This window comes from Anolis sagrei, chromosome 2 (assembly GCF_037176765.1).
Source record: "Anolis sagrei isolate rAnoSag1 chromosome 2, rAnoSag1.mat, whole genome shotgun sequence".
Taxonomy (NCBI): Eukaryota; Metazoa; Chordata; class Lepidosauria; order Squamata; family Dactyloidae; genus Anolis; species Anolis sagrei.
The window spans coordinates 237,447,369-237,466,001 of record NC_090022.1 but is presented as its reverse complement, the minus strand read 5'-3'; the positions used below and the strand labels follow the sequence as shown (position 1 = coordinate 237,466,001).

At 37.3% G+C, this 18,633-nt stretch overlaps 1 protein-coding gene across 3 annotated transcripts in view; it reads left to right on the top strand.

The window, feature by feature from the left end:
* Positions 1–18,409, top strand: part of MEGF10 (multiple EGF like domains 10) — a 129,380-nt gene extending 110,971 nt beyond the window's left edge. For 2 of the 3 annotated variants that reach the window (XM_060761994.2, XM_067464467.1), the window contains exons 17-25: positions 2,478–2,606; positions 4,229–4,357; positions 6,427–6,555; positions 7,808–8,044; positions 9,428–9,546; positions 9,937–10,060; positions 10,693–10,737; positions 12,698–12,904; positions 16,098–18,409. In XM_060761994.2, the coding sequence (XP_060617977.2) occupies positions 2,478–2,606; positions 4,229–4,357; positions 6,427–6,555; positions 7,808–8,044; positions 9,428–9,546; positions 9,937–10,060; positions 10,693–10,737; positions 12,698–12,904; positions 16,098–16,258 (1,280 nt within the window). In that variant the 3' untranslated portion in view covers positions 16,259–18,409. The remainder of the gene's footprint in view (positions 1–2,477; positions 2,607–4,228; positions 4,358–6,426; positions 6,556–7,807; positions 8,045–9,427; positions 9,547–9,936; positions 10,061–10,692; positions 10,738–12,697; positions 12,905–16,097) is intronic. The other variant, XM_067464468.1, reaches the window with a different exon arrangement.
* Positions 18,410–18,633: the final 224 nt, after the last annotated feature.

Sequence of the window (18,633 nt, the reverse complement as noted above, 5' to 3'; positions counted from 1 at the left end):
CATTATGAGTATTGTTCCTCAACTTTTATCAAAAATGGAACTATCCATAGAGAATAAAGAGCATGGAAAAACTGTTTTATTTTCAACACAGTGCAGCTCCCTGTAATATGCCTCATTGGTTCACATCATTCTCAATTTGATTAACAAGAATAAATGACTGTGTCCTACTGTTGTGCAACATCTGGTATACCCAGAAAACTTTGGATTTGATAAGTCTCATGAATTACAGATTTGATTGTTTCATAATAGGCTGTAGATAATATAAAAGACAACAACCTATGTTAAGGTCCAACTACTCGAGTAGACCCACTGAATCAGTGGGAGCTTGGAAAGGCAATACCTAAATAAATTAAAGTGATTCTGCTGGAATTAACAATTGGGTTTACCTAATGTTAGCTATGTATTACTGCAACAATGATGGACTTTCCATGGTGTTATTTTCATTTTTTTAAAAACTGTCCATATAAAATGAAATTGTGCATCTTTTTTTTACAAGAGTTACAAGAAGGATCATATCAAAACATTTTTATTTTGATGTATATTTTCATAAATTAATGTTTTGAGACTTCTGATATTTAATTTTAATCTCTAATTTTGGCATTTTTGTTGTTGCATAATGGTTCGTGTTCTTGTACTTCCTTGTAATGGGTGATTTCAGTGAGAAATAAAATCCTAGCTAAATGAAAGGGGATGTCTACCAAGCTGGACCTTTAGATGAGGAAAATGAAGTTTAACTAGTGCATAATTTCTTTTTTTGTTGTAGAAGTTAGTGATGACTCCTCTGTTACTTCCATGAAGACTTTAAAAAGGTTTTCATGGGGCCCTCTGCCCAGTACCCTTGATATAAAAATAATAATTGAAAAATATAATACATTTGCTCAAAAACATCCATGTTTCAGAGGCCTCAAATAGATCTGAAAGCATGGATTGGAAAGTTGTTTACTTTATTGTTCTATAAATAATGAACTATGACATGGAAAGAATTATTGATCGGTAGACTCATGAAAACAAAAATTAGTCCTCAGGCAATATCTGTAACCCTAACCTCATTAGTAAATTTTAATGAAGGCTATTCTGCACACTGGAAATGTATTTTGGCGGTATGATTTAGTATAACTTCAGTTTCAGGTAACAACTCTTGCCCATTGTGTTGTATTGTTGAGAATTTTGTGTCATAAAACTTATTATGGTTTGTCACCCTAAGTCCAGCACAGAGTTGTCTCCATGGGTCAAAATAATCACACTGCATTCAGAGTGCACTGACCAGTAAACCACTTCAGCTAATTGAGTTTGGAAATTGATCACAATTCACACTGTCTGGGAATCTGAAAATGTGTTTCAGATTGCCTTACACTACAGAATATGATGAAACAATCCAATAGTCATCCCTGCATTCATCCCTGGGGACACTGTTTTGGCCAGTTCTTCAGGCACTGGCTGAGTATCTTGTGTTTCTCTAACCACTGAAGTTTACAGAGTCTCTGTTCATATAGTTTCTCAGTCTGAGTTAGACATATTTAACTTCTTTCATCTTGCAATGAACCGATACACATATGCACCTCTACCCATCAGCTATCCAAAATATATATGCTCCATTTCCTTTATTTAGCCAAGTGAGAGCAGCCCTAGTGCAGGATGCAATGTGTCCATTTCTCCTCCTCCAAGTTGTCCTGTTATCAAAATACAGTAAGTTAATGCACAAATATTGCAAGATAGTTGCAACCCCAGTTTAACTAAGAAATAATATTTATAAAATATGATGAAGATTCACAAACTTTGGAGTGTTAGTGCTTCCAAACAAGCCTTTTGCCATGCTGTTATACTGGCTCAAACAGAGATTGGGGGTAAGGAACTCCAGCTAATTTGGATCCTTAAAATTGGTTGGCTGTGCGCCTTCAAGTTCTTTCTGACATATGTGACTCTGTCATAGGGTTTCTTGGCAAAGTTTGTTCAGAAGGGCTGGTCTTTGCCTTTCTCTCAGGCTGAGAGGTATAATTCACCCAAGGTCACCCAGCAGGTTTCCATGGCCAAGCAGGGAATAAAACACTACTCACCAAAGTTGCAGCCCAATGCTCAAACTACTACATCATGCTGGCTCTCATCCTTAAAATACCACTTGTTTATTCCTAAACCTAATGCTTAATAATAAATCTCCCATGTCAGTTCACGCAGACCATCTATATCCTCACTAATCTCCATTCTGTAATGAAATTAAAACACAAACTGTATTAACTGCCATTCATCAACTGTTATTCACCATCTAATGCAAATAATGCACCATCTTCAAATAATGCACAAATCAGCATTCACTCCAACATTTCATTCTCTGCCCATCCCAACAGCTTAGACTCTATTAAACATCCAATAAATTAAACAATATAGCTTAACACAAGTCCATGGCATCACATTGACCGACTGAGAGCACCACTGTTCTGTTTTTGTCAAAAAGACTAACTGATTTATTTGCATTGTTTCAGCTTGCCCTCCTTCTCACTGGGGCCCAAACTGCATCCATACCTGCAATTGCCATAATGGAGCTCGCTGTAGTGCCTATGATGGGGAATGTAAATGTACACCAGGGTGGACAGGTCTCTACTGCACACAAAGTGAGTTATTCCCAATATTTATCAATAAATAGTATAGATCAGTTTTCCCCAACCAAGTGCCCTCCAAGATTGCTCAACTCAGCTTCTAGAGTCCAGCCAACCATGCATCTAAGGGATACCAGGTTGGAAATGGTGGTTATACAGCAATAGAGTTGGAAGTCAGTGGTAGGAAGTTCTAATTTAGGTATTCTTCTCAGAAATCAGAAAAAATTGTGCACACTTTTAGCTGCCTTAAGTTTTTTGTTGCATCTTACACAATCCATCTTGCACATACAGTCAGCCCTCCACATTTGCTGGGGTTAGGGACCCCTCACAGAAGTGAAAAATCACAAATAAAACCCCCACTTTTAAAGCTGCTTTGAGACTTGTGGAGAGAAAAAGTGAGTAATAATAATAATAATAATAATAATAATAATAATAATAATTCCCGCATATATATTTCATTTGCTGTGACATACTGTATTTTGTGTCAGAATAATAATAATAATAATAATAATAATAATAATAATAATAATAATAATAGCAATAATCTCTCTAAGATTGTATAGGTCCTTCAACACAACTCTATGGCCAGCATCCTTCAACTGTTAACTATGGAATTACACTGGAGAAACTAGGGACATGAAGAGAACAATTTTATCAAATCTGTGAATAATCAAATCCACAAAAGTCGAACCAACAAATGTGGAGGGCTGACTGTATATACTTTCAAAAATGCTGTTGAGAATGAAGATGTTTTGCAGTTCTACTTATCTTCTGAAGAATGTTAGCCTTTCTTCCATTATTAGAGTAATAGATAACTGTGCTGTTTCACAAAGAATTCTGTAATATCAGGAAGACATATGCAGCCTTTTATCTGCTCTGTGCTACTTGAGTCAGCAGTACTCAAGATTCTTGTTTTCTGATTTTGAAAAGCGATCTTTTTACATGTCATATGCCTTCCTGAGGCTGAAATAAAGTCTTTATATGAATAATATATGTTATTATTTACTGTTTCATGTTTTAGGAGCCTATGAATAGAAAGTATGCCCAAAGGTTGTGGCTCCTTATTCAAAACCTACTTGAAATATTAGTCAATTTCAAGATTAACAAATTTATTTTAATATCACTTTTCATGCACTGCAACGTACTTCATCAGATGAATAGAGCATTATCCAGAGTTTTAGAAATATAAAAAGCACACATGTTTGGGGTTGGTATTATAGATAGTGGAGTCAGAGGAAAATTAAGTGCAGAAAGTACTGATTAAGTGCAGAAAATACTGAGACAGTTGTATTATTGACTAGACACTCACAAAAGTGTTGCTGATGATCAAACATCCTGGCACTAGGGAAGCCAATTAGCACAGGAAGTGCATTGCTAACTTTACTTCTGCTTGGAAACCATTAAATACAATTTTCTGAATAAATATGCATGCAATTACACTAAAGAAAGATACCATTACTTCCTTTAGACTTGCTTAGTAATATAATTTATATTTTCCACATAAGCAGTTTAAAATAATATCAAGTTTTAAGCTCTTGTGTGATTTTTTAAATGTATGTGATTGAAAATAGCAGTTCTTTATTTCCATTAATGTTCAATACATTATTCGAAATGGCAATGATTGTCTTCCCTTGCAGGATGTCCTTTGGGATTTTATGGAAAAGACTGTGCATTAATCTGCCAGTGTCAGAATGGAGCCGACTGTGACCACATCTCAGGGCAGTGTACATGCCGTACAGGATTCATGGGGAAGCACTGTGAACAGAGTAAGTTGGGAACAAGTTTCTTGGTTATATGGAAGAGAGAACATTTAGGCGGTTTGCCTCTTCTTAAAGTGTTTTGAATACCAAAGTCAGGATAATGCATGTTGTTTTTTTTATGCATGATGCCCAAAGCTCAACAATGAAGATAGCTGGTAAGAGAAGAGTCCACTCATTTGAAATGTTATGGTGGAGGAGAATTCTGTAGATACCACAGACTTCTAAAAAGACAAATCAATGGCTCCAGGAGTAAATTATCCTGACTAAAATGAGTAAACTGAGCTTGTCATACTTTGAGTCATGGTATCCTGAGATAACATGATTTAGGACCTAATCACACTAGAACATGGATCCACTTTAAATCAGTTTCTGCCTCCTGCAGAATTCTGTGGCTTGTAGTTTAGTGAGGGACATTTAAACTGCTCAGTCAGACAGGTCCTGGGCTTCACTAAACTACAAACCCCAAAATCCTGCAGAAGGCAGAAACTGAATTTAAAGTGGATCCATGCTTTAGTGTGATGAGGCAGTTCGAGTGTTTGGTAAAGCTGAAGGCAGTAGGAAAATATAGATATTGCATTGCAGGTGGACATATTCAATCATGGAAGCTATGATTGGGCTGTCAATAAAAGCATGGCTTTGAGAGATCTCATTCAGAGGATTGCTATAAAACAAAGCTGGGTTGACAGCAATAACAACAAGGTGCTTTTCACATGCAGAAAGGCTGAGTACAAACTGAGTTTCATAGATAGAGATAGATAGATAGATAGATAGATAGATAGATAGATAGAGGGAGAATAGACTTGCAATTCAGTCCTGTGCATTCTGAGTTTCAGAAAAACTTCATAGTAATAGAATTTTGGACTAAAGTTTAGACTCTAAATCTACTTTGTTGTCTCAACTACTGTGATTTTAATGAATGATAAGCCATGCACTCGATTCACATTGTTGAAGCCTAAAGTTAGAATAGTAGATTTGTGCCTTTCTGCTAATGAAAATGAGCATGTGGTGCAGAGGTTTTGCCTTGCTGTTTCCAAGGAAGACAATAGCATTCTGTCAAAAGGATTGAACTGAAGAGGAACCAAATGGACACAACTTCTCCTTTTCACCAATGGAAAAGATTCCAGACGGTTCAGTTATGGCACTGCTTTACCAACCATTGCTGCCAGCCTCTTCCTCCTGGATTTATATATCAGGATGGGAATAATGGGACCTGAGGCTACATGTGCATCCCAAAGATAGTTTTTGCTGCCCTCAGCTCCTTCAGATTCCTTAGCCCACATTTATTTTGTCCAAAGTATAATACTGAGTTATCTCCTGAAAAGATATTTGAGAAACACACATGCTTCTCATCTTTCTCATCTAGAACCCAGCTAGAACTCTTCTTTTGCCTAATGCTCTCCATCATAACATTTGGCATTGCTCTGTGAGTTTACCACCAGCCCTACAGGTAGTTTCTTAGCCAGGTAGTATCCTCAGTTTCAGAGGAGTTTTTTCCCCAGAAGAATATTGTTAGCTCTCCAAGTTGCACCAAGCCTTTGTTTAAATCTTACTTTATTTATTCATATTAAACATGTCAGATTTTGCCTGATTTCTTGTATACCTGAAATGATTAAACATTGCCATCTGGTGGTGACAAAACTTGCACTGTGTAAAGAGTGTAAAACTTGAAAAATTGTGGAGTTTTCAGTAACCAGTCTCACCTCACACACAAACACACACTCACACACATATACCAACTTAATCTCAGAGCTGTATGTAACAAGGTTTGGCTGACAGACTCCGTCTCTGTTCTGTTCTAATGTGGGAGTGCTGACAAATCTTATTATTTGGCTTTGATTCAAAAGACTACAGAGCAGTTGGGATTCCCACTGTTAGGTGCAGAATCAAAAAGCTCTGTAGCCATATGGCACGGTGTGTCTTCATTTTCCATAGATGACAGTTTGACAGTCCCAGATATATACACTGCTGCTTTACTACATTATGGTCACTGTCAGAGAGAATGCCTATGATTTGGCATGCAAAACTGACTAGGTTAAAAGGCAAAATTTGCAACTCATATTTGTCATTTTGTACAGAGTGCCCTGCAGGTACATATGGCTATGGCTGCCGGCAAATATGTGACTGTCTGAACAACTCAACTTGTGATCACATCACTGGAACCTGCTATTGCAGCCCTGGCTGGAAAGGGGCACGGTGTGACCAAGGTAATATTCTATTCACAAAAGGTCTTTTGAAATGCTGATTATAGATGTAGAGATATAGCAAGAAACCCAAAGCTGAAGAGAGGAGGAAAAATATGTCCAATATAGCTGTTTGAAATTGAAAACAAACACAGAAGACTACAAATCTTGCTAGAATATCTTTTGGTACTGCAGTCCTCTACATGGGTGCTTATATGAGGTAGTGAGATGAGCCAATAGTGATTTTATAGTGCAATTTTAGGTATCATTTACATTGTGTCCAATGAGAGCTACAAGGAGGCTTCTTTCTAAGCATGACTGACGAGTCCAGTCAAAAGTAACTTATTGATTTTAATGGGGCTTTACCCTCACTAGGTAGGTCTAGGATGAAAGGCTTAATTTCTTATTCTTGCTTGCTGCTCTGTACATGTCTTAGGTTGCCCTGAGTATATCTGATGTAAATACCAGGTCGTATTCGCATTTTGAATAGAGGTTGAGAGGCAGTATGAGTCCTATAAGCTCCATTTCAGGAAAGACACCTGCTTCCCAAGTTTCCTTTTGTTCCCATGTAGAACTTTACTATTCTTTTTTTTTTTTTGGCCTAATGCTCTTCATCATAACATCTGTCATCGGTTACATCAAAATAGTTCATATTTTATTTCACATTAATTTTTGCTGAAATGATAAAATGCCACATTAAATTTTACAACATATTTTACATTCTCAAAAGGCAGATACTTAAAGTAATAATACTATAAGTACTGTATTGATTTGGGAAACTGTGACAAAAATGGCAGAGTGCTTATATCACTGTGAGAAGTCAGAATGTTTAGAAACTCAACGGGATGTTTATTTTAACTGCACACTTTTCATCAAGGGAAATATATGTCTTTATATCTTTCTAGTACCACACCAAAACACAAAAAAAATCCCCAAAATCATCTTCTAGGAAAACTCTCTAAATAAAAGATTTGTACCAGTAATTTGTAATTTCAGATTATTAAAAAGCATTGCAAGTATATAATTTTCATGCAAATATATAATTTTAAGTAGTGCAGAACTTCAAAAATACTCAGTGTTATAATTTATTCTAATTGATAGTTTAAAGCATAGATTTCAAGAGCTTCAGAGTGTCTGTCATCTGATCTTCTAGTGTGTCTTCAAATGTCTACATAAATTGACGAGAACCAAGTTTTAAAAACTATATATTGTCTTGCATACATAATATATTTCTTCTGTGCATTTATGGACTGGATTTTCATCTCTTGTTTTTCAGCTGGGGTGATTATAGTAGGAAATTTGAACAGCTTAAGCCGTACTAGTGCTGCCATCCCTGCTGATTCGTACCAGATTGGGGCCATTGCTGGCATCATTATTCTTGTCCTTGTTGTCCTCTTCCTGCTAGCACTATTCATCATTTATAGACAGAAACAGAAGGGCAAAGAAACAAATATGCCAGCAGTTACCTATACACCTGCCTTGAGAGTCATCAATACAGACTACAGCATTACGGGTAAGTATCCAGTGGTGTGCCAGTGTTAGTAAATAACTTTAGCAGAATTTAGTAAAGGGTATGTTCTGCTTTCTGTGAATTTTTCAACTATTATTATCTGTTAGATTGATCAGGTGACAGAGTGGCTTTTGAATATAAAAAAATAGAAATGCTTATTATGTGCCCCCAGTGGCGCAGCGGCTTAAATTGCTGAACTGCTGAGCTTGCTGACCAAAAGGTTGGCAGTTTGATCTGGGGAGCTAATCTGCTGTTAGCCCCAGTTTCTGCCAACCCAGCAGTTCGAAAACATGTAAATGTGATTAAAGAAATAGCTACCATTCTGGCAGGAAGGTAATGGTGCCCCATGCAGGCATGCTGGCCATATAACCCTGGAGGCATCTACGGACAATGCCAGCTCTTTGGCTTCAAAATGGAGATGAGCACCAACCCCTAGAGTCGAACTCGACTAGACTTAATGTTAAGGGGAAACCTTTACCTTTTATTATGTGCACCATTCTCTATTTCCACCAACATAGAATTTTGTAGGTGAAATCTCTGTGTAAACACCATATTCTGTGGATCACAACATTTTCCCATAGAACTTAGTTGCATTTGTATCCAATGTGAACATCTAAGCAAATTTCTTATCAAGATGACTTAAAGAGTCTCACTTCAGATTCCTGCTTTTGATTCTCATGTAAGGTGAACACAGGTTAGCCCAGACACAATTAATATTCTTTACTATAAACATATTTACCATTGATTAAGGAGGAGGGAGAAATGTGCAAAAGGAGCTGGCATTACATTGGCTTGTCCCACATATAAAGTTGTGGGGAAAAGAGAACATATTTATTTTTGTTTATATTGAGTTTAGGGTGTGAATGGCACATCCCAAAAGAAAAGCTGTGAGTCTGTGAATAAAACTAAAAACAACTGAATTAGAAACCACAAGTGTAGAAATGACCATATGTAGTTGGGTTCCTACACCCTTTGGGCCAAGCCAACACAGCCAGAGTTTGGGCACGATGGGAAATTTAGTCCAATAGCATTGGAAGGGACACTGATTTCCCAGTTTGGGAAAAGAAGACATGGAAATGCAGAAAAGAAATTAGAGTAATCTCCATTAAAAGGTGAAACACAGTGGAATTTGCTGGAATTTGCTGGCTCCATTAAAAGATGAAACACTGTGGAATTTGCTGGCTTTAAAATCAAATGTTTTTCTGGTTCAATAAGAAAGATACCAGAATTAAAGAAATGCATTTCAGAAACAGAAAATAAAAATATATAATAAATGAAATAAGTTCTTTTACTATCTGTATGGGTGTGTGTTGGTGGATATTTTAGCTATTTCTTGCGTTTAGCGGTATAGCATAAAGTGAGTAACGATGCTCTTTTTTTTTCCAGAAACAATTCCTCACAATAATGGTGGAAATGCTAATAGCCACTACTTCTCCAACCCAAGCTATCACACTCTTGCAAACGCAGCAAATGCCAACAACATGGACAGGATGACTATGACAAAGGTTATTTTTTTTCTTAAAAAATACAACATTAACCTGTTCTATTTGTATCCAGCATTTCTTGTTTTATGTAATGTCGAAAGCTTTCATGACTGGAATCACTGGTTGTTTGTAGGTATGGCCATGTTCTAGAAGCATTCTTTTCTGATGTTTCACCTGCATCTATGGCAGGCGTAGATGCAGGTGAAACATCAGAAAAGAATGCTTCTAGAACATAGCCATACAGCCCAAAAAAAATCTACAACAACCCATTTCCCGTTTTGGCTTATTTTAGATATTTTGCATGTGTAAAATATCATACCTTCCATATTTTCTTTACACGTGCTGTCTCAAAAAATGTGTTGGTCCTTTATCAGATTTTTTTGAGTGTGATCTTCTCTTTATTTGAAACAGACAAATAACAACCAGCTTTTTGTGAATCTTAAGAATGTTGATCCCGGGAAGCGAGGCCTGGATATGGACTACACAGGAACATTGCCTGCTGACTGGAAACATGGAGGCTACCTCAATGAGCTTGGTATATAGCTGAAAATTACCAGTTTGAATATGATTTTTAGATTTGAAGGGAAAGAGAACAATGTGTCCCATCCCCTTTAAAAGAAGAACAATGTTCTTCTTCTCCTTGCCTCCAAGAATATAGATTCTTAGAGGATATATTTTCTCTATAGGCTTAGGTACACATTTCTCAATGTGATCAATATCAGCAGGAAATCAAGACATGGTATCAAGAAATAATTAAAATGGCTGTTCTAAGAGTTTTTCAGAGCTTGAATGTAACTTGTTACATATAACTAGTTCCATGCAGCTTCCCTTTTGCAATAACTAAGGTACAATTAAGTTACATTATGAGTGTATCATAATAAGGGGCAATGCCATTTTTCTGCAGTGTAATATTTTTATTGTTTTGACAGTAAAGGAGTGTGCAACATCACTACTTTGATGCATTTTGAACTATAGGCATACAACTTTATGTTTTTAAAAATGTAACTCAAATATTTTAGTTAATTTTGTACAGAGTTAGGGTTTTTTTTAAAAAAAATACAACAATAATGTAGTAGCTTTTAGTTTTGGAACTAACAACTATCTTTTTAAATAAGGAATGTTCCAAATTCTAGATTTAATTGTTTTGTTCTTCTCTATCATTTACAGGGGCTTTTGGAATTGATAGAGATTGCATAGGAAAATCTCTAAAAGGTGAGTTTATATTTGTTGACAAATGAATACATATTGAAATAGAGTGAGTGGTGTTAGAGCAGTTGATTCTCATCAGGTGCAGTGCTGATTGACCTCTTTGGTGCAGGAGACATGTGATAAGAGTGGGTTAAAAGATCTGTACATTAGTGCTATAAATGTGTCAGATTAAGTCACAACTTAAGTATGTTCTGTCTACAAATCATTTTTGTTTCCCATTGTAATTCTGACCTGGCAGAACAGTTCGACAAAGAGAAGCTCTTTTTGCTTTTCTCAATAACTGCTCTGAATTAGCTGTTTGGGATTCCTTGTGCATAACAGAAATCTAGCATCTCTGCTAGAAATTTCAAAGAGAGGGCCATTACTGGGCTATTTTACATATTAAAGGGTAAGTGAATCTCCCTATTAAATACTTGCCACATTAAATAGATACCAATAAAATTACATTAATTGAGGCATCGTAGGTTAAATGTTTTTGAACATTTACATAAAACTGTAATTTAAGATAAGACTGTCCAACTCTGATTAAACCATTATTCTAACCTTATTCAATGTAAATGTGCTTACATATCTTTACAATACTAATAGAATATAATAATAATAATAATAATAATAATAATAATGTAAAATAATAAATAACTTTGACTCAAGTATAAGTATAAGCCGAGGGGACCTTTTCAGCCTTAAAAAAAGGACTGAAAACCTTGGCTTATACTTGAGTATATAGGGGATTTTCTTAACTTCAGACTTCCCGTACCTTGGGAAGTTAGACTTAGCCATGGTGGTCCACACTCTTGTTACATCCTGAATAGACTACTGCAATACCCTCTACGTGGGGTTGTCTTTGAAGACTGCCTGGAAGCTCCAACTAGTCCCAACGGTTGGCATCCAGGTTGCTCACCGGAGCAGCATACAAGCCCTCTGCTATGCCAGCTCCACTGGCTGCCGATCTGCTTCTGAGCACAATTCAAAGTGATGATCTTAACCTTTAAAGTGGTTCTGGCCCAGATTACATGTCTGAACATATCTCCCATTACAAACCATCACAAAGTTTAAGATCAGCTGGAGAGGCCCTGCTCTAATCCCACCACCATTGCAAATGGGAATGAGAGACAGGGCCTTCACAATGGTGGCCCCTCACCTGTGGAACTCCCTTCCCAGTGACATCAGATTGGCTACTTCCCTCCTGTCTTTTAGAAAGAAACTCAAAACCTGGTTATGGATCCAAGTGGTTGAATGATAGAGGCAGCAATTGAGACTAGGGTTTTAATCATGTGTGATTTTAAACAAATGCTTTATTAATGTAATATTTTAATAAATTGTTTTAAATGTATTTTTATGAACGTGGATGGCACTGAATGAGTGCCTATTGTGAAGCTGCCCTGAGTCCCCCCTTGAGGGTGGGAAGGGCAAGGCACAAATGCACTAAATCAATCAATCAATCAATCAATCAATAGACTTTCTTCCAGTTAATTTGATTTGTGAAGCTCCCCCATGTGGTTGGATTTATGTTCCATCATTTTTAATCTGGTTATTCTGGAAAGTGTTCCAGAAAACATAATGAAATTTAAATCTTTCTCGTGACAAATTCAATAGAAAGCAGATCTTCAGAAGAAGCCATTCCTGGTAACTGGTTCTGTAAATGCATTGTGAAAACATTCTTTTTTTACCCCAGTGTTTCTGGGCATGAAAGTGGCATGTGTGTTTCTGTGTATTAAGTTTTCAACCATTTTCAGGGCATTGTGGACTATATGCAGAAGATACTAATGATAGGAAAGTTGGGGATGTTGCTTTGTTAATTGGTTTGTTTCACTAAACAGTCTTCTGTTTTATAGGTTAAACTGTGAACTGCTCAAAATAACAGTAAACTTGACATGGCACAAAAAGAATTTAAAGTTATCTGTCAAAATATATTTTTCTTTGCTCAACACCATTAACACCATCAATTTGTGTGTTTTCACAGATCTAGTAAAGAATTCTGAATACAACTTAAGTAACTGTTCCCTAAGTAGCTCTGAAAATCCATATGCTACTATTAAAGATCCACCAGCACTCACACCAAAAAATTCAGAATGTGGATATGTTGAAATGAAGTCACCAGCGCGCAGGGACTCTGCTTATGCAGAAATTAGTAACTCTGCCTCAACCAACAAGAATGTATATGAAGTTGGTAAGTTTCAGTTTAGTGCTTTTCCTCACATGAGTCAGAAGTCTTGGTCACATCCTACATGACCGCTCTGAGAAGGGTTTGCCATTTGCTTTGTTCTTTTGCTTTCACTCCAACAGATATTCATATCTGCCACAAACACTCTTAGGCTTCAAAATGGTTTATGAATGGTGGGTGAATTGAACACCCAACTCAATTCAATGACATGTCAGATTAGAAAAATCAACCTAGGTAAATTAGTAGTCAGTGATTGTCAGAATATTTATGTTCCTGAATCTTTTGTGGTATGCCATTTTAAGGCTAACCTGGTCTATTAAAAATCTTGAGATTTGGTAGGCATTGTATATGTATTAGACATGTGCACAAAATTCATTCCTACTGTTTCTACCATTTTGTGTCTTCCATTTATTCAGAAGCAATAAAATGGAAAAAACCCCTCCCCACATGAAAATCTGCTCAACATGAAAGCCTGCCTACAGCCTGCTTTCGTGTGCATCTGAACTTGCCTCCTTGCCTAGGAAAGAGTGTGTGTGTGTGGCGGGGCATGCAGGCAGGCAAGCAGGCCCAGAGCTTGGCTGCAGGCATACTCTGGGACTATCTGCATGCCACGCCACACATGCACTCTTGGACAGTGTGGCAGCAGTGTGTGTGTGGCGGGGTGTGCAGGCAGGCCCAAAGTGGGCCTGCAGCTGAGCACCTCTTACTCTAAAGTAAGAGATGCTAGGCTGCAGGCAGTAGCAGGTGTGCATGCTTTCTGGGCCTGCCTGCACACCCCCCCACACACACACGCACTCTATTTCCAAAGAGAGAGTGTGTGTGGCAGGATGTGAAGGCAGCCCTGGAAAGCGTGCACGCCTGCCAGGGCCTACAGCCGATTGCTTCTTACTCTAGAGTAGAAACAGCAGGTGTAAGGTAAGAAAGATGCATGTTGGGAAGGGGAGCCAGTGCGTGGGAACTCCCCCCCCCCCGATAATGGTCTGATTCTCGGGGCCCTGAAACAAAGAAACTTAAAACAACCCTCCCAATTCTGGGAGGCTTACAAAAAACAGACTGGGGCCCCCGATGAAAGCCGGGACACAAAACTGGACAAGGTTTTCCCAAATGCACATGAGTAATATGTGCTGAACTTTTAAAAAATATCCAAACAACGCATCTCCTATCCTATCCCATTTTATTCTCCATGATTTTCTTGCACCAGCCATTAGTTTTCAAACCAGGACATGTTTTTCCCCCCTCCTTTCTTTCCTGAGAGTTACTGAGATGAGATAATTTCCCACATCTATTTCTATTGTCCTGGTTCCCACTGTATTTCTGGGTGGTCTAATGAGTCCTGATGATGACATATTGCATGGGAGAGAACAGGAAAAAAAACTGACTACCACATAGTTAACTGTACCTTAAATAGGATAAAGAAGATGGTATATTTACATCATAAGTGGATGTAGGGGTGGGAACAACCACTATATGGCATACAGTCAAGGAACTGAATTGTCTGACGTTTACTGGGACTATTAACTAAGAGAATCCCTGGGACTCGCCATTATGCTGGGTATTTTTCCTATATGGAAGGAAAGAGTCTAAGAAAGAATATGCTTAAAGATCTATAGCACAGCTGCTTTTTGGGTGAGAAGTAAATCTTAGTAGAAAACATTATTTAAAGACCTTTGAGTATTTGTGACTGTTGTCATAACGCTTATTTCTCCAGATATCCCTTCATAACAAACCTGCACAAACTGTGACCTTCCTAGGTGTTTGGGAATCCCAGTATTCATAGTCATCTTGTTCAGTAGTCAGGAATTCAGGGAGTTGAAGTCCAAAACACCTGGAAGGCCAAGGTTGTGCAGGTCTGTTTTATATCACAGTGAAAGGACACTTATTATGCTTAATTCTGTCATTATCTTGCACTCTTTCAAATGTATTGTTATTGCTGTTGTATGCCTTCAAATTGTTTCCAACTTATGGCAACCTTAAGGGGAACCTATCATAAAGGTTCTTTATTTGGTTTTATTTAATATTTGTTCAGATGAGATTTCTCATTGCCTTCCTTTGAAGCTAAGGCCGTGTGACTTGCCCAAGGTCACTCTGAGTTTCCATGGCTGTGTGGGATTTGTAACCTGGGCTCTAGAATTGTAGACCAAATGCTCAAGCTGTGGATGTATACTGAGAAACAGTAATTGTATATTATGAATGCTTTAACTTATCTTCAGATTGTTATAATGCAATACCAGGACTCTCTAACGTGAGAGGATTTTGAAGCACACAGCAGTACACAATTATAGTACAGTATTTTGTTTTAACTAACTGCCATAGCTGCATACTATGGAATTCTAGGATTTGTAGTTTGGTGAAGCAATAGGGTTTTCTGATTGAGAATTCCAAATACCCATGACAGTTGAAGTGGAATCCTAGGCCCCATCTACACAGCCATATAATCCAGTTTTAGAATCTAGATTATTTGGCAGTGTTCTGCCCCCACGGTATCTTAACTACTTGGAAGGTGAACTGGCTGTGCGGGGAACAGATTGGAGACTATATAGTTGAATCAAACAAGAATTTGTTAACTGACAAGAATTTTCTCCTCCTGAGTCTCACTACAAAGTCTTTATGAGGAGAGGTAAAGTCTTTGAGAGATAGACACAGTTCTGGCTGAACTGATGCTCTTGAATCTTTATTTCTTCTTATTGTCTCTTTCTTGTGTGGTGTTCAGCTGTCTCTAAGATGATCTCAATATTTAACTCTGACTGGACTTGAATACATATCTGACTGGACTTGAATACAACTCATTCAGCTTCAACTAGATGTGCTGTTTGTAGACCTTCCAGCCTTCCTCTCTCTTCACCTTCCAGTCACGTAAAGACTAATTCAAACTATGACTCTCCTTGGCTAAGGCTCTGCCTCTGAAGGGATTCTTAAAGGGTCAGGGCAATGGAGGCTTCGAATGCAAAGAGGCTGTCTAGACTGACCCCCCAGAAACAGTACATAAAATATTAATCCCTCTAACAAAAAGGGGCTTAAATGGGCGTAAACAGGCAGTGTAGACTCATATAAACCAGTTCAAAGCAGATAACCTGGATTTTAAAACTGGATTATATGGCAGTGTAGATAGCACCCTAGTTCCATCACTGTATACCTTGAAAGAACTCCCTTTCCATTTTCCAGTAATGGATCACCAATATATGTATATTTGTACTTGCAGAACCTACTGTTAGTGTTATTCAAGGAAATCTGAATAATAACGGACCTGTCAGCCAAGATCTTTATGATCTGCCAAAAAACAGCCACATCCCCTGCCACTATGACCTGCTGCCTGTTCGGGATAGTCCTCCATCTTCAGAGAAGGATGACAGCAGCGAATGACATCTTGATGAGGATTTTGAAGCTTAGTTCATGGAGACCTGGGATCTAGTTCTCCTCCTCTGTTTTGCCATCTCGGAAAACATGTGCTGCACATTTACCAGGAGAAACAAACAACAGTTTGTATACACTCATGGCAGATGGAGAGATGCCAAGCTTGGAAGACTGACAGATTTCCCATTGCAATTAATTTTTTCAGAGAAACAAATGCCAAACCTTACCCTGAAATGGACTGGTTCAGAAGTATGACCTTGCAGAACAGTTCTTGTGCCAGCTGGATATCTGTTACTCATGATGGATGGTCATTTTGTCACTAGTTCAGCTTGCATAGTTGACATGGAGCCAAGACTCTGTACAATCAACCAAATACTTAGCCAAGCCATCCAAATTAGCAGTTACTTTGGGGAGGAGAGAAACCAGTCTATTATTGCTTTTCTCATGGCCAAGACATTTAAGAACATACAGTCTTTTAAAGCACAATTACCTACAATGCTGGATTGAGCTGAGATGGTCAAGCCAAGATATTTACTCCATTGCTGGTAATGGAAATACAAAACAGGAATTGTTTTGAAGTTAAAGGAAACCTCGGATGAACATGTCTGAAGAGCTGTTTTGTGAAATAGGAATTGGTTTTCACCAAGCCATGAGCACAGCTTGCAGTTAATAATTCTGATTACAATATTTGCTAAATGCAAGTAATACTTCATAACATATCAGTAATTGTGTCATAAACATGTAAATAAAATGGTTTATTTTTGTCAAAATTGTTTGAATGACTGGGCAAGAGAAGGACAAACATACAGTATGTTGTGCATTTTGAATGCAAGACAAGGTTTAAGTTTTTATAGGCAAGTAGAACTATTATTGTAAGATGAAATAGGAATGGAACATATTTGATTTACTGTTCACCTGAAATCAACTGATCGATTTGTGTGCATACTTGCTTTTTAAACATTACCTTTTCTTTTTACAATTGATTTAGGGAAAATATGCTTAAGCTGGACTTTTGCATCGCTAACCTGGCACGTATATACCACGTTTCATTAACTTGTATTTCTATTTTGAAATTAATGTAGCTACGTTTTCTAGTGCTTTAGGATAACAGTGCAGAAATATTATATTTTATGCCTTCTGTATTTTTGTCAGCTCCCAATACCCCTCTTTTTCTGATATAGGAGCACTGTTTTTTTTAATGAAGGAAAAAAATATTTAGATAATGTAAATTTCCCCATGAGAGATAGGCTAGAAGCATCATCCTTAACAAGCATCATCCTTAAACTGTTGGTATTAGTCATTTAAAAAAAACGATTAAATCACTATACAAGGGATAAAGGCTATAACAAGAAAAAGTATTAAATAGAAAATAAATCAACGTTTTAAATTTTTATTTACGTGTCATCTCTCTGTTCCAAAGGCAATGTATGCATGTTCTAATGAGCCAATTTAGAGTTGAATTGTCAAATGAAAGATAAAGATTGGAAAACTAATCCATCTCTCAGTGTAGAGTTGTTCTATACAATTTAATTACCCTCCGTTAGCTTAATTTTTGCCCTAATGGCAACAGGGCATTCTTCAAACAGTGTATGATGAGTAATTGTTATGTTTAGTTTACTGTCTCTCATTTAACTTTCTCATTGCATATAAATCCTAAAGCTGGTAAGTCAGGAAGTTATCACCGTTGAACATGTTAGCAAAATGCTGTATTACCATGCAGAATCTTTTTACAGATACTGTTTCTTAGAATTATCCTCCAAACTCCAATATAAATCCCTGGATGCAAGGTTTTGGATAGTTAGGGCTCTTTGGCTCAAAGTATTGGGACCGCAATCCAGCAAATGGGGTTGAAAACAGCTGGTGGAAATGGTGAAAAGAAAAGAAAAACAATTCACCACTTTATTCTATATCTTTTATACCCCTTATCAAACAAAGAATTGCCATCGTTTGAATTAGCCTTTTGCATTTTTAGCCCTTTATATCTTAAAGATTTTGTAATCTTGATACATGCAAACAGAAAAGTCAAAAACATAGAGTTTAGAGTTTTAAACAGCACCGATACCTTGCTGTAGGATAGGTTTGTTTTGGTGTTTGGAATAGCTCTTTGCTCTTTTGTATTATGTTATGCAAACTCACAAATAAAGCCTATCTTTTTTGGAATTGTGATGACAGTAGTAATCTCCTTTCAGTGTATATGGCTTGGCTTGTGTGGAGAGCCTCATCATTGTTGAAGAGTCATGACTTCCCAAATGCTGTTGTAAACAGTTCAGTCCAAAGGAAAAAGAATATGTGCTATAGAAACACAGTAAAGGGAAATATGTGTACAATGTACCACATATGGAGCCAATGAATACTACCTTGCCCCATTTACATTAGACTGACCA